This window comes from Mobula birostris, chromosome 19 (assembly GCF_030028105.1).
Source record: "Mobula birostris isolate sMobBir1 chromosome 19, sMobBir1.hap1, whole genome shotgun sequence".
NCBI classification, from domain to species: domain Eukaryota; kingdom Metazoa; phylum Chordata; class Chondrichthyes; order Myliobatiformes; family Myliobatidae; genus Mobula; species Mobula birostris.
This window is the reverse complement of record NC_092388.1, coordinates 46,189,999-46,214,453: the sequence shown is the minus strand read 5'-3', so window position 1 is coordinate 46,214,453 and position 24,455 is coordinate 46,189,999. Positions and strand designations below refer to the sequence as shown.

At 42.2% G+C, this 24,455-nt stretch overlaps 1 protein-coding gene across 1 annotated transcript in view; it reads right to left on the bottom strand.

Moving 5' to 3' along the window:
• Positions 1-24,455, bottom strand: part of elmo1 (engulfment and cell motility 1 (ced-12 homolog, C. elegans)) — a 204,586-nt gene that overhangs the window by 158,647 nt on the left and 21,484 nt on the right. Inside the window, exons 2-6 of the mRNA XM_072283537.1 lie at positions 14,850-15,001; positions 11,634-11,674; positions 9,999-10,071; positions 6,521-6,571; positions 2,966-3,135 (exon numbers count right to left, since the gene is read on the bottom strand). Of these exons, the coding sequence (XP_072139638.1) occupies positions 2,966-3,135; positions 6,521-6,571; positions 9,999-10,071; positions 11,634-11,674; positions 14,850-14,927 (413 nt within the window). The 5' untranslated portion in view covers positions 14,928-15,001. The remainder of the gene's footprint in view (positions 1-2,965; positions 3,136-6,520; positions 6,572-9,998; positions 10,072-11,633; positions 11,675-14,849; positions 15,002-24,455) is intronic.

The following is a 24,455-nucleotide window of genomic DNA, read 5'->3' as shown; positions in this document are numbered from 1 at the left end:
AGCTCCTAGCGTCTTTACAATTGAGCTAGCAACATTTTATACCATTCCAGCGGGTATGACCAATCAAATCACACAAGACTTGACATGCGTGGAACCAAAAGTACTCTGGAAAAGAACACAAGTGATAAGATGGAGCCAGAAAAGTATTCTATGAAATATAAACAGAGTCAGACCTTGGGCTGCAGGACCTCAACATTTTAATTCACTCACTTCACCTCCTTCTGCACTCTTCAGTCCTCTAAATCCCTGTAACCTTTCTCCGGCTATAGAAGCCAATACTCTATACTTATTCCCCCTTGCCCATTAAAGCATCTGCAGGAAGTATTACTCACACCAAACAGACTTCATCGGGCAAAAAAAAGGAAATTACACTACCCTATAATGGAACTGTTAATTCTCTTTAAAACAGGTGGAATCACTAAGATATCGTATCAAATCATGCAGCCTTATTTTCTCTGTGCTTGAACAAAATCCTTCAACTTGAAACAACTGCTGCATTCAGGGCTAGAAATGAGAGCATGGCGATTGGAGTGAGAGAGAAGTACAGCTGAACAAAGGGCAGGCAATAAATTAACATCCTCTGTGACAGCAAAGCCCACAGTGATGGAGTGTTACCTTGTGGCCTCTCTAAACTGTAGTAGCAAGTTCCTTTTCACCCACATCCCATGAAGCTTAAAATAAACCTCAGCAGCTTTGTTTTCAGTGAATTCAAAGAAAATTTATCCCTGCCACACAAATCGAATTGTAAGTCAAATAGTTGTATTTCGCTCCTCCAGTTAGAAATATTCCCAAAAGTTAACGTGTTGAAATGATTCTCAATAATGCTGCCTCCCTCCCTATTATAATTACTGATCTTGCCCTCAATACTAATCTGACTCTGTCCTGAAATTGACTGTGTATAAGCCGAGAAGTTAAAGTTGTTTAGAGAGCATATTAATAGCTTCTCATACTTTTTTTAAACAGAGGTACTAAGTCATCACGTGTTTAATTAAGTAAAATTAAAGAAGTAAATGCAGCGTCGGCACATACAAACTTCTAAACCCTCAGTATACTGTCACTACTTTCTCACCCCAACGCACCACTTCAAATACATAGGCAACAGAACTGCTTCCTGGTGGTGCAGAGATGAGGCTTGATTACTTCAGTGAACTAGCTCCAAATGTCACAATTTCTTACACAAAACATTCAGGAGTTTGAAACTAAATGCCAAGGAGGGAGGATCCACACTTCCTCAGCTGACTAGGGCACGTGCACTCCTGCGGCCCCGGATACACATCGTTCCCAGCATTCAGGATTTTCCCTCCCAATGTTGACAGTATTTGAGGATTCAATTGGCATTTATCTAAATCTGTGCAAAAGTGAAGGGGCACCTGAGAATTCTCCCCCTCCACAAACTGGTACCATTCACTCCTTGACTTACTCTAGCAGCGGAACAGTCAGTGGGATATTGGAGCTGCCCTTCCACAAAAGATTTACTTAATCACTGTCAAAAGGCATGCCCCTGTTACTGAGAAAATGCCTATAGTGTTCCACAAACAGCACGCGAGCAGAAGAATGGGACCAGCTGACAGTATAGATGAGGGCACTTCCGGGCAAAGTGACTAATATTATGCTCTCAGCAAAAAAAAATTACACAACTCACGGAGGATTTTTGCTGTTGTACGGTGCGGTTCTCTTCAGTAGAGTTTGTGGGCGATGCCCTTAACCCATGGGCTCACCGTACATAAACTTGCCAACAGTTCCACTCTAATTTCTTCAATAACAAGGAGCAGCCTACAGGAAGCATGTGGAGGAAGGTGCCACTCTCACACCTGTACCGGTGACACAGTTAGTGGGGTGGTGATGACCCCTCCCCACCCTCCGAAGTTCAGAACGCTGCCGGGTACATTGGACACAGAATCCAAGTTAATTCAAATACTCATCTGTACTAACTTACACAAAGTGGGTTGGAAGATCACAGGGTCGCGAATTCTATTATTTTATGAGGCAGCAGAGGCTGCTATTTAACCGAAGCCTCCATTCTGACTCTTTGCTGAGCAATCCCACCAGTCCCGGCCCTTTTCTCTGCAGTCTCTCTGAAGTCACTCCCTCTTGACCGCCTATTTAATTTGGGACACCTACCCTGCTGATCTCCTTGACAAGCCCTGCTGGGAAATTAACTGTCACCTATTAACTCCTGGATTCCGGAGTCTAAAGTTCAAAAGGTCCAGAATTCAGTAAGAATGGTCGAATGGTATCAGTTCCCTTTAGCCACCTGCAGGAAGATTCAGCTCACTGTTTTTTTTTACGGACCGATTTGAATCTGACTTGAGGTTACTTAAAGCAGAGGAAGCACTGGACTGTGAATTTTTCAGTGGGGAACCAGAGCTGTTATTAGTGGCTCAAGGAGACTTGAGGAAAACTGGACATAACTCAGTGGCAAATCCAGCATCTGTCGCCACTTGGAAAAACATCAGACCGAACCAACAGGGGAGGCGGGTTATGTTTCAGGAGCAAGAATTAAGAGAGCGCATACTTTAGTTACACTACTGGCAGTTTGAGAATTTGAATTTGTTCCAAATACTGAGATGGTTATTAGCACCTCAAATAGTTCTGTGACAAAGAAAGGAAAAGTGCTGTTCTAGCCTGGTCTGGCTTATGATGATTCACCACCATACCTGACTCTAAACAGCCCTCTGAAATGCCTGAACAGATGCACTGTGGAATTAGAATCAAGTCATAAATGCTTGCTTTGCCATTGACATCCCAAGAAGTAATTGAAAAACTGTTTTTTTTTAAACTAAAATCCAGGTACATGATTTAATTACACGTTTTACATTGCAATACATCTGAAATTGACTCTCTCCTCCGTCCCCACTCTAATTTCGGCATCCTAAAACATTTAATACTTTGTGACACTGGGCCTCATTCTTCCCATCCAGCCGTTCACTTTAACTAGAACTCAGAGCTACATCGCGATACTTACTCAGATCCACTTTCCACCATCTGAGTTAGCAGGGAGATGCCGTCAAGGTTAATAAACTCCTGGGCAAAGGTGATGTCACGGGAGTGACTAGCCAAGTCTTTCAGGGCTTCCAACTTGGCATCCATGCTGGAAGACTGGATTCTCTCATGGAGAGCCTGCGCAGTTTGCGTCTAGACGAGTGATACGGAGACAAGAACAAGAAACGTGGCAGAAAGACAAAAAACATTTTTAGCCCTTGCTCGCTCTCTAATAAACTTAATCCAAAATAGAGCACAGGTCCAGGGGTAACAGGATCCCCCAAATACATAAACCAACCCAAACCGTGTTAGATAGAAAGGGTTAATCCACTCAGAAGGGGTATACAGATGAATTCAACAAGACAGTCACATCCTGTACAGCCTTCACCAAGAAATGAACTCATTAAGAACTCTAATATTCTCCACTGAAGCTGGGAGGGTCACTAATGGTGCAATGGAGATCTGAGATGAAACAACTTTTAAGAAGAATTTACATGGGGACAGTTCAAAACCCACATTAAGAGCAACTAAATTGAGTCCTCCAAGCCCACCCAAGACTGGAACAGAAACTCTAGGCCAGAGGTTCCCAATGTGGGATCCACGGGCCCCTTACTCAATGGTATTGGCCCATCGCATAAAATAGGTTGGGGGCCCCTGCTCCAGGCTGATATATCCCAGCACAGTACTGAGGAAATGCTGTACCATCCAGTACTGCCTTTCCTTTGCACAGTAAAACATTTCATCTGCCTCTCAGGTCAACATAAAAGACCCCATGGTATTTTGTCTTACAGGTGGGGAACTCTCCAATTGTGTACAAATTGGATGTGATGTTACCCACAACAGAATCAGATTTAACATCACTGGCATATGTCCTGAAATTTGCTGTTTTGGGGCAGCAGCACATTGCAATACATAATAATAAAAAAACAAATTACAATAAGAAATATATTTTTAAAAATTAAATAACTAATGTAAAAAGAGAGCAAAAAAAATTGAGGTAGTATACACCGGTTCATCATCCATTCAGAAATCTGATGGTGGAGCAGAAGAAGCTGGTCCTAAAGTGTTGAGTGTGTGCCTTCAGGCTCCTGTACCTTCATTGGTAGCAATGAAAAGAGGGCACGTCCTGGGTGATGGGGATCTTTAAAAAGGCAATGCCACCATTGCCTTTTGAAGATGTTCTCAATGCTGGGGAGGCTGGTGCCCATGATAGAGGTCAGTTCGCAACTTTCTGGAACTTCTTCCAATCGTGTACAGTCGCCCCTCTATATGTGGTGGTGATGCAACCAGTTAGAATGTTCTCTAGGGTACACCTATAGAAAAATGCGAGAGTCTTTGGTGTCAAACCAGGTCTCCTCAAGCTCCTGATTAAATATAGCCACTGTCATGCCTTCATTGTAATTGCATCAATATGCTGGGCCCAGGGTAGATCTTCAGAGACGTTGACACCCAGGAACTTGAAGCTGGTCACCCTTTCCACTGCTGATCTCTCACTGAGGACTGCGCATATTCTCTCGACTTCCCCTTGCTGAAGTCCAGAATCAATTCCTCGGTCTTCCTGACATGAGTGCAAGGTTGTTGTTGCGATACCACTCACCCAGCTGATATATCTCACTCCTGTACCAACTGAAATCAGCACAGTAATGGTGTCATCGGCAAATGTATAGATAGCACTTGAGCTGTGCCTAGCCACACAGTCGTGGGTGCAGAGAGAGTAGTGCGCACATTCTCGAAGTGCACCAGTGTTGACTGTCAGCACGGAGGAGATATTATTTCCAATCCGCACCGTCTGTGGTCTCCCGATGAAGTCAAGCATCCAGTTGCAGAGGGAGGTACAGAGACCCAGGTTTTGAAGATGGTATTGAACTTGAGCTGTAATCAACAAAACAGCAGCATGATGTAGGTATTAGACCACAAGATATAGGAGCAGAATCAGGCCATTTGGCCCAATGAGTCTTTGCCACATTGCCATTGTAAAGAAGATCCAAGACTGAGTGGAGGACCAGTGAGACTCCATCCACTGTTGTCATATTGTGGTGACAGGCGAATTGCAGTGGGTACTGGTCCGTGCTTAGGCAGAAGTTGATTCTAGCCATGACCAGTCTTTCAAAGCACTTCATCACAGTAGATGTGAGTACAACTGGACGACAGTCATCGAGGCAGCTCATCCTGCTCTTCTTGGGCACTGGTATGGTTGTGATCCAGGCGGGAATCGCTAACTGCGGATTGAAAATACTCTTGAACACTCCTGCCAGTTGGCTGGTCACAGGTTTCCAGTGCCCTACCAGGGCCTAACGCCTTGCGATGGTTCACGCTCTTGAAACACATTCTGACATCAGCCTCCAGGAAGGAGATCACAGGAGCACCAGTTGTTGCAGGGACTCACACAGGAGTAGTTTTATTCTCCCTTTCAAAGCCTGCATAAAAAGCACTGATTTTATCTAGGAGTGAAGCATCACGGCTATTCATGATGTTAGGTTTCGCCTCATAGGAAGTAAAGGCCTGCAAACCCTGCTAGAGCTGACACGCATCCAATTCCATCTCTAACCTCAATCAGATTTGTTTTTTCACTCCTAATATAGCCTTCCATCGTCATATCTGTAAATCTTGTGTGGTTCTGGATCACCAGTCTTAAATGCCACAGATCTAGCCCTCAGCAGACTACCAATCCCTGGTTCAGTCGCGGCTTCTGGTTTGGGCGTGTACCACCAGAACAGTATCAGCCCTTTTCAGTGAGCTTCATTATTTAAGTCCCTTCTCATACTACCCTTAGTCATCGTTGATGTTTACATGGCATCACATTACTGTGACACAAAGTTCAGCCTTATTTCTTAATACTGCAAGTTCCAAATGCTGTAAAAGCCCCTGAGGATGAATTGAGAGCAACTCCTTCAATGGATTCTCACGATCCTGGTTCATTCTCAAGGGGGCAATGCTGAAAATGACTGACCTTCCCACTGTGAACCATTTTCTCTCTTCATTCAAGAGGTCAGAGATTCAAATTATTTTTTTTTTAAAGTGTGTGTTACGTTGTTTTAAACTTCTGCCCGTCTGCTTTGTCTATAAAAAGATATAGCACAACTTGAATTGACAGAATGTTTTTTTAAGCCTTTACTTGGCCATAGTGCTATGAACCAATGAACTGCTCTTGCACCATTGTCAACTCTTGTAATTGTCATTATCTCATTGCTGCTTGTGCAATCTAGCAGCCACTTTATGCTCTGCAAGATTACAATGTGATAATGACCAAATTCATTCTATTTTAGGAATAATGGTCAAGATATAAATATTAAACAGGATGTTGGGAGATAACAAGTGCATTTCGACTCCTGCGAAAGACTGCAACGTGAATCACCCATGTCCCTCGAGCAAAAGGAACAAACAGCCTTCAGCACCAGCTCAGCTGGTACAAATGGTTTGTTGAAAGCGTCAGTCCAGTCATTGTAATACAGAAAAAGTGCATAGAAAATAATGTAAAAATTGAATTAAAACAAATAACTAGTCTGAAAGAAGCACGAACAGCACGCAAGCTACTTACTGGTGATGATGCTAATCGAAGGATTGCACCATTTTTGATTTCATTGCGGTTCTGGAAAACAATAAAAATCAAACTGGTTACATAGTGACAAGTGTATTTTATATCAAGTGTTCTCATCAGATGTAATTTATTGTTTCTTTCCCTGCCTTCAGTGTTGGTGATCACCAGTTGTATGACATTTTCTTGTCAAGTCCAGGAATCCCAGTATTGGATCTCAAGAATAATTCTATGCATAATACGTCAACATTTTATTCTTACATGGAACATATCAGCTAACAACAGCAAGTCATCAGAAACGACCGCTATCCAAAGCTTTTTCTCCACATCTCATCACTCTAGGCTGGGGTTTGTCAGGCAGTGGAGAAAGAGAGCAGAGGCCCCCCCTTATCTCTACATCACTACATTGCCATTATCACAACAAGTTCCTCAATCTCCAATCCTCCCTTCCTATCCTGCTTATCCCACTTCAGGATTGTACTAACAACCAATGTGCACTGCAACCCACAGGTTCCTGTTGTGTTAACTATACTTCCTCACACCATGCTTTCTACATAAACTCCATTTCATTCCCCCAGCTGTTCTGACCATTACACCTTCTAGACCAGTACTTTGAATGCTGGCTGCTTTTTTCTCCGCCTTCAACTATGATTTCCACAGAGACGAGGAGGAATATGTTTTGCCAGAGAGTAGTGAATATGTGGAATTCTTTGCCACAGGCCAAGTCACATGTACATTTAAGGCAGAGGTTGATAACTTCTTGATTAGTCAGGGCATGAAGGGATATGGGGAGAAGGCAGGAGATTGGGGCTGGGAGTGAAATTGGACCATCCATGATGAAATGGTGGAGCAGACTCGAAGGGCCAAATGGCTTAATTCTGCTCCTATATACAAAAACAGTGAGAAAAATGGAATGAAAAGATTGCCCTGAGGCCTGGCAAGGGTTCAAAGAGCCAAACCACTCCCGTCGTCATAAGAAAATATATTTTAAAAATACACAGTGAAAGTTGCTGTCATTGGAGAAGAAGTGAGATGTGAAATTGCAGACAAGTTAATTATGAACTTCATGAGCAAGGTCGGGGAGTAATTATTTATCTGAAAAAAAACTTATAAAATAGCTGACAGTTCAAAGGCAATTGTAAATAAATCCATTAGGAAGACAAAAAAAATGGTTCATCCACAAGTGGGCTGAAAATTCAACTGTTACACACAGACTGGTTGAGATGAAGTGGCTTAGAACTATTAAACAATTTACAAACAGAAGAACTGCATGCTTGAGGTACGTGGGCTGAGGTACAACACTAGCACTGATCATTGTGCGAAGTTAGGAGGTAGTCCTCTAAAACTGAGATTTGTAGGAAATTCTCAAAGAAGGTGAACACTCTTTGGAATTCTTAACCCCGAAGGGTTTCGAAGGTTTAAAGAGGAAGTACATAAACATCAGGCAATTGAGGGCAATCTGGTGAACTGGTGCAGAAGAGATGAGAAATGGGCAAAATCACATTAAACGGCGAGGCAAGCTCGAGGGACAGAGTGGCCTCCTGCTGTCCTCTATATCAACAGTGCCTGCTCCTACTTCTAATGTTCTAATTTACAATGTTCTCAGTGTTAATGAAGGCTAAAGAATTAATCAATAGAAGAATCTTCTTGGAATACTAACATAAATTTTCTCTTGAATTTTATATTTTTCATTATCCTACAATAATACTTTTATCCAGTTATTTCACCAGTCTTCTTCACTACCAGAAATATGTATATTCACCTCTTGAAGTACCAACTTCACCACTTGAGGGCAGGCTTCTATCAGCTTAAACCTCATTATGAAAAAAAGCACACAGAGGCTTTTCAAAAGGTCACAAGGAGATACTCCAAGAGTGCTCCAATTAAGTCAGAGGTTGAGCATGACAGTCAACACTAATCAGTTTCGGAATACATCATCAGGCACCCCCGATGGGTGCAGGGCAGAGGAACGCAAACATAGACTCCAACAGAGCAGAGGTATCAAGGGTAATAGAGAATGGGGGTGGAACAGAGGGGAAGAAGATCAGAGGAGATAGTGAGTGCAGCTAGAACCTGGTCTGACCAGAAGAATTTTGGGAATGCTCGGAAATGTAAACTAACCTGCTCCTCGCACCTGTGATTTGAAATGCTGTGTCACACGGAGGGTGTGTTTGGAGGATGAGGGGTTGGCAATTCACAGCCGAGATGAGAGACCTAGTAAAGTTATTATTCAGGAGGATAGTGAATATTGAATGTATACAACAATGGATCATCCAAATGCCTCCAAACCAGAAGATGCTTGGACTTGGCATGTACTCGAACAGAGTTTGATCTTTTTCCTTTGGAGACTGAACGAAGTGACAAATGTAAAGTGTGGACCCGAGGTAAAAGGATTAATATTGTTTCATTCACTGACTCATGAAGAAGGGTCAGTTAGAATCACCCATCAGCTCCATGCATGATTATCTACATTGTCTCCTGATCCAACATATAACATCAATGTTAGAATTCACATGCTTTCAGATCCCATCATGGACTTTGGTAGCTGCAAGACCTAAAACTTGACGCCCTTGCCCTTCCTGTTTCACTTGGGCCTCCTTGTCCTTGGCACTCACTTTCTGGGATTTTATTTCTAACCCACTCTCACCTTCACTCTTTTGAGGCATACTGCAAGTGATATGATATGACAATTCTCTCATATCTCCTTTCTGGCTTGGTGCCAAATTCTGCCTGATAACACTCCTGTGAAGCTCTTGAGACAATTCACTGTAACAAGGTGCAATGTTAATAGAAAAAGTGTAGGAACAAGACCCCGTCCAGCTGTAACACTAAAGTATCTTTAGAGGCTGAGAGGATACCTTAATGAAATAGAGGAGCAAAACGTGCATTATTTGCTGCAAACCACAAGGTACTTAGAGAACACTGTGTTCTTCCGGAGAGAGACAGATAGCGGCAATCTGTCAACTTTACTGTGTCTGTCAATATTGAACAGCGCACTTAAAATTCCTGCTTAGTCCTTCAGTGTTCCCATAAACAAATGTAAAGTCATATCCAGATCAATTGTAAAGTCATATTCTGCCAATGCTGTTGCTAAGTGGAGTCAGACACTGACCTTACATAGAAAGCACATTACAAATGCTATAGCAGCCCTCAAACTCCTCCTCTGCAAAACCTTATTAGTACTACAATAAACGCAAACTCAAAATCTGTATTGTGCTCTTACAAACACACAGACACGCACACTTTCTTTTGTTTGTGCACATCCCCCCCCACCAATACCTCTCTCTTATGTGTGCTGCTTGTTCAGGCTCCACACCCTCTGCACATGTTGCAATGTGACATGAAATAAACCAGACTAGAAACGACAAGAAACTTCCTTTCACTCTGTCCATCTGTGTGTTCAGTTCTGATGGTTACCGAAAATCTTTTTATACCAATCCAAGCAGACACAGAAGGGAACATTTTAAGTGTGCAATCTTGCCTTTTCAGTGATGTAGAAGTTTGTGCCGTCCGCATACTGCAGAGCATAGTTTTCAGGTGTTGGTAGAGACCAGCTAAACGAAAAAAAAAGAGTTAACTTTCTGTACTGTTACAGCAGCAGAAAACCAAATGAGTGTTACAATCACACTCTCACTCTGACATTTATTGACTCCCCTCTTCTCGCTCCATCCATTAACCTGCTAGAAGACATGAACATTCACACCTATCATATGCTCCACATGTACAAAGGCCAAAGGATCCTTCAATATGGCAGCAGATAATTATGAGGGCATCATAGAGTCACACAACACAGATATAGGTTCCTTAGCTCACCATTTCAAAGTCATCAAGTACCTGTCTAAGGGCGGCACAGTAGCGTAGTGGTTAGCACGGCGCTTTACAGTCCAGGCGACCTGGGTTCGATTCCCACAGCCACCTGTAAGGAGTTTGCACATTCTCCCCATTACCACGTGGGTTTCCTCCGGGTGCTCTGATTTTCTCCCACAGTCCAAAGATGTACCAGATGGAGGGACATTGTAAATTTTTCTATGGTTGGGCTATGATTAAATCACCCAGGGATTGCTGGGCAGCATGGCTCAAAGGGCGAGCAAGGCCTACTCTGCTCTGTATCTCAATAAATAATCCTATTTACCAGCAGTTGATTTGTAGCCTTCTTTACAAAGGCAAAAGCCAGGAGCCTTATCACTGCATCAACTGTTTGCTATATACAGTCCCATAATCATCAAGATTGGAATCAAGAACTGGAGCTAAATTGCTGACTTCCTAACACCTCCCCTTCACCCCCACCCTGCCACCTCTTCCCTGAAGCAGAAACACTGAGGCTAGCTGCAGCAACCCAACCAACCTTCTGGAGAAGAATGCTGACCTCAGTAGAGATTGGCAAGTGAACCCTAGGCCTCCTGAGGCTATGGAGTTCAGCACAACTTCCCTGGTCCGGCTTTGGAGAGGGATTTGTATTTGCAAATTGACACATTACAAAACGACAACACCTGGAAGGCAGTGAAACGTCTCGCGGGTTGAGAAAGACATCACAGAAACTCAAAGATTTCTTTCACCTGACCTTGCTGAAAAGTTTTAATCTTCAATCTCATTATGCACTCTCCACAGACAAATGGCTAATATTAGCCCAGAAAACATACTTAACATTTTAACTTCAACACAGAAACATTAGAGAACAGCAGCACAAGAATCGAGCAAAAGTGCTGGCTTGACACAGATAATCCTTGGGAGTAATTACTTCAACATTTGCACCTGCCTCTCATAAATCCATCATCATAGCTCAAACACACTTTCACACAGAGTGCACACTCACCTAACTCTACCTAGATCTTGGCCAATAAAGTACAAGAAGGTCTTTTTACATCAACAAATAAATAGTCTTGATTTCTTTGATTTCTCAATTAGTAAATCTTACTAAAAGAAAATTAGTGACTATTAGATTTTTCCATCTCAATAGAACCCAAATAACTTGTCACATCCCTCCATTTAAAAGCTTAACAGCTGACCTCTTGAGGAGCAGCAGACCACTTCCCTTGTCACAACCAAGATATTTTCTTTCTGCAAGGATTGCTTTAGGAGCTATAGATATTGATTCGTGAACGGTGGAAACACTTACCCATCACAAACTTCCCGTATGATTGACGCCAGGGGCTTTTTCTGCAATAATGAACAGGGGGAAAAAGTCAGATGTTTAATTTAAAGGCATGCTCCCCCAACACCAGGCCCACCAATTACTGTGCGTTCTGGCCTTGTTTTGACAAATTATTTTTGGCATCTTGACAGTCATTGGCAAAGACTCTTGAGGCTGCTTAACAAAATGGAGTAGAGATTAGTTCTGGGCACACAGCACAAACTGTCCCCATCTCAGTCAGACAGCCTGGTACTGAGGGATAAGCGAGAACAAAGACAACCATCAAACACGTCAGGTCGTGACGCTGATCCACTGAGGATGTCATCAATTGCTTGCTCGCACTATTCCACCGACGAAGTCACAGATTTGGACAGCAAGTACTTGGAAAGCTCTCTGGCACTCTAGTCATGGGCACATAATAAATTCCATCTATCTGTCCGAGACTGAGGCTTCCAATTTGACCTTTGCAAAGTTCTGGGTGGGCTGAAATTAGAGACACAAGGGATGGAAGATGCTGGAATCTGGCGTGAAGGCTCAATGGGTCAAGCAGCATCTGTGAAGGCAAGAAACGTTCGAGACTCTAGATCCAGACTCTCCACAACAGGTTGTTTTTAGTGCAAAATTAGTTTCCAGCTCTACGTTAATACAGGCACCAAATCTGGTTCCATTTAAGTCTATTTACATGTAAGCCACCTTATAGGATTCATTGGGGTAAACTGTTGACAATTCTTGATTTCAAGCCTCAGCCTAATTGACATATGCAAACAATAACAAATGCCAGCAAATAATCCTCACATCTGGAATACAAACAAAATGGTGGAACTGAGGTGGCAATCTCCCAGTGTGATGCTTCTAGACATATCCACAAGCTTCTCCCATGGGCCTAGTCCGACAGAGGAGAGGAACTTAGCAAAGTAACTTGGAAATGCCACATAGTAATGTTGGAGCTAGTGTTATTTGTATTCCCTGCAATATCTGTGCAAATTCTTTAATGAATACAAGATACACGAAAGTCACTTGATGTTTTAATTTCAGCCACACAATAAATTCAGCTAGCTTAATTTGCACCACCCCCACATCACCTTGGTAGCCAAGTTGTCTCTATTAGAACCTAAAGTCAGTAGATTTTTACATGATTCCTCCTCAAAGCCAACAGCGAGTGTGACAGTTCAACTGATCACAAAACGAGTCAATCACATGACCACCTGAACAGGTTCCAATTGCCTGAAGGCATCAGAAGGAGATGTCCAAGGGAATCAGTTTTCCTCCTTCAATGCCTCAGGATTTTTTTTTAAATCGATGAGGTATGTGATTGTGGGGTGAGACAGGAAGTTATACAATTGGTCTAGATGTAATTCAACTGCTTTTCAATGTCAAATGCTTGTACTGAATGAGGTTTAACTCAAGGATGGCAGCAATCTAAAAAAAAGGCACAATATTCTCTGATCTTGCTGGCTCTACACAGATACACCGATCAAAATTATCAAATTAATGAATTATGTAGGATCCAGGAAGTCAAACAATCCAAAGCTCCACTGTGGTCAAATGTTAAGTTTAGCAGGATAATTCCAGAAGTGACAATAAGACTACCTCATAGCTCCAACCACCATATTCAACCCTAATGGGTATGGGGGTAGGTGGGGGGGAAGTGTATGTGTGGCATATGATTGAGATAAATTGCTCCCAAATGAATGTGGCTGTCAGGACAATCCATGGAAATCTTAGAGAGCAAGAAGGAAATTGGATTGCTCTGAGAGGCAGCATAGACTCTGTGGGTTAAATGGCTACTTTCTCTGTCACAAGATAACATAAATACACACACACGACAATCACCCGCGCAGTACATATGCACAACAAACATCCGCGCAGTACAGACACACAACAAACACACCGACACCATTTTCCAGATCAAACACAAATTGCTCTGATGTCCTTAGCTGACAGGCAGCTATGCTATACATCTCACTACGAAATGTCTCTCCTTAGATTGCCAAGCTAACCTGGTCAAAGTCATGAATGCACTGGTTGCTCAAATCTCAAAACCAATGGGAACAATAATTCCAGCCAACCTACACAAGGGTAAAATCAACAAGAGTTGTCATTTTTCCTTTCTTCTTCTACAAAATGCTGACAAGATCAAGTGGAAATCTCCAAAGAATGATGAGTTCCATTAGATATACTCACCTATGACTTTTTTAATGAACATAAAATGAAGGACCTTACACTACAACTCTATAGAGTTAGAAAATTAATTTTCAGTATGTAACTCGTACTATTTAAATCTATTCCAACTTCTGGCTGATTTTTCAGAATGGAGTTTAATTAAAATACTGAAATGCCTCTTAGTCAAATGACTATTGTAAAGTATAGCTGCATTGTGAATCACTACATCCAGTACACTGGTTCCCAATGTATACAGATACCACAGAGCCGCTTTGAAAAGCAGTTGCATAACATGCCCTAATATCGCAATGTTCTGAATACACCTCAGCGATATGTAAAGTTGAACTCCAGGATCATGAACAAGGAGTTGTAACTTGCAATTCTACATCATAGGACATACAGAGGAGCCAACCTCCATCAGACTAGAGAAAGGGGGACCAATTCCTTTACTCCCTGAAAAATGTTCTTTTCAATCCAAAATCATCTGACATCACTGCTCTACCCTTGTTATTTTCCAACAAAAACATAAATATTAATGGTTTCCATTTAAACTTACGGTCGATGCAACAGTTTGAAACCAGGGAGTTGTGAACATCAAGAGTTCTTTGGTAGCCTGCACAGTTCCGCCATTTCTTCAATATTAAATTTTAGTTTGCTTAACTCCAAGCTCCAGTTGCACTCCATCTTGAGTACAAATCTTAGACTGGGATCCCAGCAGAATAAAGAGGGAGTACTGCATTGTGGGAGATCCTACCTTTCTGATGACAGTTTAAAATCAAGTTCCATACTGCCTTCCAGGGAGGTATCAAATGCCCCACGGGATTATTTTGAGGAGCCAAACCAATTCACATGAAGTTCTCGCCAATATTTATTCCATAACAAATAAATTGTCACAACTTCACCATTGCTCAATTAGCATACAATTTCACTTCATCAGCAGTTTATTGGTCATGAAATGTGTTGGGATATGCAAAAGTTATGAAGGACGAAGTAACTACACATGGAGAGTCATTCACTTGTGCTGCATAGAACACTCACCTGATCAATTTCCATCAATTTGGGGAAAGCACCCGGCCATTCAATGGCCACCTTCACAATGTCCGACGGTGGTGGCATGTTGATGGCTTATACGCTCACTGAAGAAAACAGAAGTTCCCTTGGAGTACAACTGGCCTGAATTTCATCCAGTCCTAGAACGGATACAGAAGTAAACAGGGTTTGAAAGAGATGAAAGTGTAGCCTAGATAAAGTCACTGAGCACCAACAGGGCCCCGTAACCATAACAACCAGGTGATAATATAGAGAGCTACTGAACAAAGGTGGAATTCTTGTTCGAAGCATTGACTGGGCAGTGGCAGGGACCCCAGAGAATAATGGTGCCCCATTTCCAAATCCTCCAAAAGCTCTAACAACTGCCAAACATCCTTACCAAAATTTATCAACCGTAACATCTGTGCATGGGTTTCAACAGTTTTAAAGTATCACTGACATTGAGACTTAAAAACTATTGGAACTGACATAATTATTTAAAACAATGCATATTTTTAAAAAAGGTTTAGCTTAGATGATTACCATTCAACTTACCTTCCACATTGCCTCAGTTCTACAAACTCTATTGGAATGAGCGAGATCACAGGCACTCTGTCTGTGCACCACATCTGGCATTAAATTCAGCACTTACTGCCGGTCAAACAACAATTTCCCAACTCTATTTAGAACTGCTCAGCACAGAACAGTGAGGTTAGTCTCCCACGTTTCTAACTGTGGGTACATTCAACAGTCCTTAAGGGAGCACTAAATTCTGCTGGCCGTTGACGCACTTTGCAAAGGGCCATGATTTGCATTTCAATAGATTGTTTGCCGATAATGAAAATTCATTATCATTAATGCCCATTCTTTTTATCACAGCATGTGTCAAGTGTAAACTCCTGAGACGCCCCGTCCTTCAAGTCTGTATAAAGACCGTCTCTTTAACTAACAGTTTAGCCCGATTACATTTTGTGAAGCACCTTGAAACTTCTACTATGCAACAGTGGCAAATTAACAAAGCTTTGTGCTTGAAGGATTCTGCGCCAGTTTAACTCAAATAACCACACTGGTGCCAAGTCGGACTGAAACAGCCAAATGGCCTGTGTGAGTGAACCAGACTAAAAAACTGGTGAACAAGCATTTCAGAAAGCGGAACTAAAAATTGGAAACTAGTAACGGAGAGAGCAACACACAGGAAATGTTGGAGGAACTCAGCAGGTCAGGCAGCGTCTATGCCTGGCCCGCATCCATAGATGCTTCCTGGTCTGCTGAGTTTGTGTGCGCGCGCACACACGTGCTACTTTGGATTTCCAGCATCGACAGATTTTCTCATGTTAGTACTGGGGAGAGATTCAAAACTGTGACTCACTTCCCGGTGTGTATGGCAAAAGAATACGCAGAGCTGACTGTGTACTCGAGGGACAACAGGTTGCACAGAAATAAGCAGGGGATCAGTAGGATTGTTCTAACAGCCAGGACAGACCTGAAGGTCCAAAAGACCTCCAACTGTCGTAGGGAAAAATGTGAAGAAGAAATGCACTGAAGTAAATCACTGTGAGCAAGCAAAGGTGGAGGAATACAGGTCTGAGGGAATAGACCATTGACGTTCACTTAAACAGTACCAACGTGATTCATGACCAATTCAGATATTCAGTTTCTTGACTTGCAGTCTTGGGTAATATGAAGTTAACTGGACATTTCCATCATAAGTTTCCTTATAAACATCTGAAGTGACTGTTGAATAGAAAACGTTATTCTAACAATTTTAAGATTCCTTTCAGATGCAAACATCAAAAATTTACAGCATTCATTTATACTAGGTGTAGTTGCATATTAAAAGTACGTTCACAGACATTTACTGCTTATTTATTTATTATCACGTTTCTTTTTCTATTTACATAGTTTGTCGTCTTTTACACATTGATTGCTTGTCCATTCCATTGGATGCGGTCTTGCACTGATTTTATTGGTATCTATTATTTACTGCGAATGTTTTTTGACTTCTCCAGTGTGCTCAACACCATCCGCCCTGCTCTGCTGGGGGAGAAGCTGACAGCGATGCAGCTGGATGCTTTCCTGGTGTCATGGATTCTTGATTACCTGACTGGCAGACCACAGTACGTGTGCTTGCAACACTGTGTGTCCGACAGAGTGATCAGCAGCACTGGGGCTCCACAGGATATAAATGCTAAAAAAAGCTTCAATTGATTCTTACTGACAAAGCTGTGATGTATTTTTTAAACTAATGTTTCGTGGTTTAACCAGTCAAAAAATCTATTTAGAAGACCAGACATTACTTCACGTATCCGCTCATTCTAAGCTACTGTTTTAGAACTCAACATTACAACACTATCCCTGCAGTTTTTAGAGAACAGTCCAGATCAGCATTAAAACAACTCTGACTGTCAAACTTCATGCCACACCAAAGCAGTAATGTGCAGGAAGGGCTGCGTACAAGCAGTATATTTAGATCCTGAGCCTACTCATAACCACAAACAACATCCCTTCCTTGTGTGGAAATAGAACGACATCAGTAAAAAAGAAATACTCAAGGAACACTGAATGTTGTCATATTTTCAAACAGCAGGCATTTCCGATGGAGAACGGGCTGTGAGCTGGCGCAGGCTGATTGCCAATCGACTGGCCCATTAACCTTTCACATCACACATGAGGGCCAGAAGAACATCCTCGATTTTACCAGCTCCTTCACGCTCTGCCATGACCACACCGATTTTCCTTTGCAGCCATCTTTAATTTCTCTACTTTTTCTATTATCCTTGCACCATCAACTTTGTAACAGAAAGGAGAGAAGCTAAACTTCTTATTGAGAGAGAGGCAGACTCTGGCAGGCAGGGAGGGGCAGAGGCACTGCGGGGGGAGAGTGAGAGAAATTGTCAAGGGTAAGAAAGATTGTTCGAGAGAAATGAAGTCAAAAGAATATGTTGGATATGGTCAGTATATCAGGCAGTGTATCAATATTATATGGATAACCTTAGAACAGAACCCTTCTAATGCAGTCAGCCAAAACGTGTTATCTGAAGTTGCTGAATTCCAGGTCTACAAGCCTACAACATGCCCAGGCTGAAACGAGGTGCTCTTCACCATGCTTATGCAGGCAATAATTTCAGCTAGCTAGCTTTTTTGGTGAGCTCAGAATCCAGCAGTGTGATAGCTATTTTATGTGTGTGTGTGTATATATATATATATATATATATATATAAATAAATAAATAAATAAAAACAGAACCGTACAAGCTTAAATGAGATGGTGTCAATTTCAATAATTTAATTCAGACCATTTATTTCCAAGAATTAATGGTGCTGCACACAGGAAATCAAATTTGCAAGAAGAAGCATTAAGTGCAAAGTAACTAAGTTTACACGAGGCTTTTCTGCACCTATTTCTGAGCATGCTATTCCAGTCACTGGATTCACAATGAAACACTATAGTTATGAAATAATTGGCTGGAGCAGAAAAGATGAAGTTAATTATAACACAAAACTTCAATATTTGTAAGAATTGTGATGGTAAATATCGAAGGACGTTTCCCTGGTGGCATACATTTAACCAGGTTGCCTCGTGTTTACCAACCTGCCATTGCGGATTACTGAGTGATTTCTAAGAGGGATGCGTTGGGAATATGAAAGGAGCTGAACAAATCACAAACAAGAGAAAATCTGCAGATGCTGGAAATCCAAACAACACACTCAAAAAGCTGGAGGAACTCAACAGGCCAGGCAGCATCCATGGAAAAAAGTTCAGTTAACTTTTCGGGCCATTCCGAGACATCTGCAGATTCTCTCTTGTTTGAGACCGTTCTAATAACTTTCTTTTGCTCTTTTACCTGCACCTACTCCCAATTGTTCCTGGCATGGTTCTGTCTTCTCTCATCTGGCATAGAAAAAAAAGTTAAAGCCAGTTAAACAAAATCTGTGTGTTCCTTAAGCGTTCTTGGTGTCTGGGAAATCCAAATGCAATTATGAAAGAAAGTAAGACATTTGAATCAAAATTAGGACAAAATTATTTGCTCACAGAAGGAGGTTAGAACAACAGAAATATTTTCTTCAAGTATCCAAAGGTCCTAATGTGATTTGAAACTTCACCATCTAATAGAAAGGTGTCCAGTACATAGTTATCATTGTTTAGCATAGAGCTCAATCATAAGCCCACAGTTCTAAACACATCAATGGTAAATAACTGAAATAACTCTGCACTGCAAAACTACTCATCAAGGTCCCTGAGACATGGAAACCAGTCATCTCAATGCATTCCAGCCTGGAGTACCTCTGAAGTACCTTCATCAAATCAAGAAATATTTAAGCAAACCGGAGATGAACAAACATCATTTATTGACAGCCGCCAGCTTCTGAAGGGAACTTTGACTGCCCCTATCCTCAGGACAAAAAGGTAAATAATCAAAATTCAAGGTCTAGGGCTGATTCAGTTGCCACGTGTTTGGTGTTTGCCCTGCACTCTGCTCCTTCTGTGCTCCTCCTTTCCCGTCACAAATTGGGTGAAAGTCACTGAACCCTCATGCACTGATGCGGGGGTGGGGGGGAGGAGGAGAAAACATGGTAAATAAAACAATAAGCCTTCTCTCCCTCTAAACACACACACACACATATATATTCTGGAAATCCAGAGCACATTATGTGGAAGGAGCTCAGCAAATCAGGCAGCGTCTGAGGGTGGGAATGAATGGTTGACATTTTGGGCCGAGACCCTTCACCAGGACTGGCTGAAGGGTCTCGGCCCGAAATGTTGACCCTCTGTTCCCATCCGTAGATGCTGCCTGACCTGCTGAGCTCCTCCAGCACATTGTGTGTACTGCCTCCACTTTCGTTTCCTAGTTTCATGTGATATCCCCACTTGGATACTTAAACACATAGAAAACAGGATGGGCAACTCAATATCACAGCCAACCAACTCAGGATCAGAAAATGGAGAGATAAGGAGATGCAGATGCTGGAATCTGGAGCAAAAGAAACAAACTGCTGGTGGATCTCAGTAGGTTGGGCATCATCCATCTATGCAGGGTTCCAGAAGTTTGAATTTCATTCTAGAATCAGAAAATTCTTGATATAGACAAGATAAAAGCTTCCATTCTCGACGAGGTTACTCCTCAAAAAATCATACGGGACAGCTTGAGAGGAGGGTGGTGGGGAGAGGGCAGTTTAAGAAACATTAATAATCAGCTGGAGACTGGGAGGAAGAAGTTATTCAGACCTCATCAGTCCAAATTCTTACTGCTGATATAATCAAATAGCACTACATATTGCATGCTTTACTGCATGTAGGCATTTGCTCCTTATCATTCCCATCAGGAAACAATGGGACCATTGTAAAAGAAAGATCTCTGATCTCAAGATACCAGGGGGCACAGCAAATCGGTTTCTGAACTATTAGTATGAGCTCAGCACATTCTGGCTGCGATTGCTATAGAACTTGTGCTGGTTGTTCTTTTTCAGCTCAGCCACAGAGGTCAGAAAGGGTGTAATGTGACGTCTGTGGCAATAACAGACCCTTTATTAAAGAATGGCAAAGGATAACCAGAAACAAGCAACAGAATCCAAAAACTAAAGCTCCAACCAAACTGTGCATAATAGATCCTACATACTCGCACATCGCTAAAAACAGAAGACACATTGAGGAAACATAAAGCATGTCTCTTCATCACTCTAGCATCCAGTTGAATCAAAAATATTCACCACAATGCACCAGTTTTTCCTTTCAAATAAAATTCTAATTAGGACGTAATCTTACATTGGAACTGAGGACTAGGGGCCGGCTGGTGGCGCAATGACATCGGCGCCGCACCCAGGAGCGGAGGTTCCTGGGTTTGAAACCAGTCCGGTCCGCTCTGGGGTATGCTTTCCATCCGTGCCGGGTTGAGTGTTGAGATCGCAACTCGACCTCGTAAAGTAAAAGGGAAAAAGAAGGCAAAAATGTCTGTGTGAGGAGTGGCGCACCACACAGTCTCACTCTTGCTCTGCGCCTTGTAAAAGCCATGAAAAAGACATCATCACGGATGCACGTGCGCACACGCAGGCGCACGCCAAAAAAAAACTGAGGAATAGGCTCAAAAACAGAGTCAGAATCAAGTTTAGTATCACCGGAATATGTCGTGAAATTTGTTGTTTTTGCAGTAGCAGTACATGGCAATACATAATAATAGAGAAAAACTTGAATTGCAGTATGCATATCTTTTTAATTTATTCATTTACGGGATGTGGGCATGGCCAGCTAAGCCAGCATTTATTGCCCATCCCCAGTGGAGGTGGTGATGAGCTGCCTTCTTGAGATGCTGCAGTCCCTGAGGTGTAGATACACCCACAGTGCTGTTAGGGAGTGAATTCCATGATTTTGATCCAGCAACAATGAAAAAACAGTGATATGTTTCTGAGTCAGGATGCTGAGTGACTTGGAGGGGGATTTCCAAGTGGTGGTGTTCCCAGGTATCTGCTGTTCTCTTCCTTCTAGATGGTAGTGGTCGTGGGTCTGGAAGGTGCTGCCTTAGGAACTTTGGTGTGTTGTTGCAATGCATCTTGCAGATAGTATACACTGCTGCAACTGTTTGGCGATGGTGGAGGGATTAGATGCTTGTGGAAGGGTACCAATCAAGAGGGCTGCCTTTAATGTATATATTAAATACTTAAATAAGTAGCGCAAAAAATAAAAATATAAAAAAGTAGTGAGGTAGTGTTCACGGGTTCAATATCCATTTAGAATCTGATGGCAGAGGGGAAGAAGCTGTTCCTGAATCATTGAGTGTGTACCTTCAGGCTTCTGTACCTCCTTCCTGATGGTAGCAATGAGAACAAGGCATGGCCTGGGTGGTGGGGGTCCTCAATAATAGATGGCGCCTTTCTGAGGCACTGCTTCAAAAAGGCATCATTTCAACCAAAGGCATCAATTGAATTGTCGAAGTCAACAATTCAACCTTCATTTCAACCAACAATTCAGCCAGTCCTTCTGAATGGTTTTTCGACCCGAAACGTCAACTGTACTTTTTTCCTCCATGCTGCCTGATCTGCTGAGTTCCTCCAGCAGTTTGTGTGTGTTATTCAACCTTCATTGCTCTGTTTTCTTTTTGAATCTTTCCTCCTTTAACTCCTGTTTTGTCTCAGTCACAAAGAGGGAGTACAGTGAACATGACCGCCCTCATTCCACTCATATCTAGAACAGTGGTTTCCAACCTCCTGTGCACAAAACCCACTGGAATCCGAGAGCTGTGAGAACACTGAGGTAACTTAGCTAGAAAATTCACCAAACTAAAATATATAATCAGCATGTCAGTTGTCCCAAAGGGAAAGCTGCGAGCAGCCTCAGGAATTCTTGACTCCTTAAATGTAAAAACAAAGGGTATGGGGAAAAGGCAGGGGAGTGGGGATGACTGGAAGAATTGGATCAGCCCATGATTGAATGGCAGAGCAGACTCGATGGACCAAATGACCTACTTCTGCTCCTATACCTTATGGTCTTATGGTAATGGTCTGTGTCACCAGCAGGTACTCACAGGGTGGGTAAAGTGGATTGGGGAAGGGAAGGACGTACATTTTAATGAGTGTGATCAAATGTGGTCAACCTTCATCCAAAATGGTTGAAATCACGAACAAGCCATAATCTAAAACACTAATTATCAGATATCGCCGTTGCACTATACCCAGAAGGGCATAAAGGTTGAAATGCCCAAGGGTTAACAAATAAGATAAAAATAATTAGATAGCAACTAGTGGAATAAAACAGAAAGGAATTATCACTGTATCATTTACTAGGTAAATATCTTCAACTAAGAAGTTGATAGAGTGACACATGATAGATGGTAGAGTGATAGAGAGAAGATGATGGAACGATAGTTGCAGTATTGCACAAGTAGAAATAGTCAGGACTTTGCAGAATGTCCGATCTGGATTGAACATGGCTTGGTCTATGGAAAGCAACACACACAAAATGCTGGAGGAACTCAGCAAGCAATGGAGAAGAATAAAGAGGCTACGTTTTGGGCTGAGGCCGTTCAACAGGACTCCTCATAGACGCTGCCTATCTGCCGAGTTCCTCCAGCATTTTGTGCGCATAGCTCTGGATTTCCAGCATCTGTAGGATCTCAGGTGTGTGTCGTACGGCAAATGTTTTCCCCGAAACTGCAGAGAATTATGGACCAGCTCGGTACATCATGGAAATCAGCTTGGGCCTCCATGGACTATGTCTTCTGCTCTGTCATTATACGATTATTGAACGGTGCCTGGTATAGACTCTTGACCTCATGTTATGGCCTTCCACCTAATTGGTTACCTGCACTCCCTCTGTGTAACTGTAACACTTGATTCAACATTATTTTTACTTTATACAGAGACACAGCACGGAATAGCCCCTTCTGGCCCTTCAGACTGTGCTGCCTATTTAACCCCAGCCTAATCACAGGACAATTCACAATGACCAATTAACCTACTAACTGGACGTACAAGCTCCTTACAGAAGACGCTGGGATTGAACTTTGACGGCCCGCGCTGCAACAGCATCACTGTAACTGTTACACAATCGTGGCACACACCTGTGTCACCGTTTTCCTCTCTACTGCCTCAACGCGCTGTGTAATGAAATGCTCTCTCTGGATGGTATGCAAAACAAGGTTTTTCACTGTCCCCGGTACATTTGACAATACTAAACCCACTTCGCTTGCAGCAGTTGGGAGATCACTTTAATCTGTCCCATGAAAAAGGAGAAACAGAGTTCCACTCAGAATCAATTGAAGCCTGCAGCACCATTCAATCCACATCTTAAAATTATAAAAACAGTATTCATTTTTTACATTCTAAATTAAATTCCTTCATCCGCTTTAAAATGGAGACAAACTTCTGCAAAAACTAGTCTTCTGCAGTGAGAACTACCAATCATTGGTGCTGAGGTACCTTCACTCAGAATAAGAAGAAGTTATAGCCCCACAATAATCAGTGTGGATACAAGACAACAGGAAAAGCTGATGCGTTTAGTAGATATTGAAGACAGTAATCTGTCACTACAGGAAATCCAAAATGAATGGAATCCCTACTGATTTAAACAGGAATTGAAAACAACAATTACAGAGACAACAAACATGAGAAAATCTGCAGATGCTCGTAATCCAAAGCAACACAGACAAAATGCTGGAGGAACTCAGCAGGTCAGGCAGCATCTATGGGAAAGAGTAAATGGTGGGCAGAGACCCTTCCTCAGTTTACTCAATTACAGACAATCTTTGGGATAACAGACCACAATTCGGGATCACAGTCATTTCTTAAAATCAAGTTTGGTTAGTTGTATGTGATTTTTTTCCATTCTGAGGAAAAGGCTCCAATCTCTAACAGTTCACCTGTTTGGAATGATGAAAGCATTGCATAAAAACCAGTGTTGAGCCCAGTAAGCCTGAGCTGCCTCCATGAAAGAGCAATCTTCTGATGTCAATCGAGCGCACCTGACCCACAGCCTGCACATTTTTTTCATTCAACTATAGATCCATGATCCTTTTTAAGTACACTGCAGAATCCTGCTAGTTCATTCCAGACCACAACTTGCTCTGATAAAATATATCTCATCTCTCCTCTGAAGTTTTTGCCGGTTACATTAAATGCATGGTGT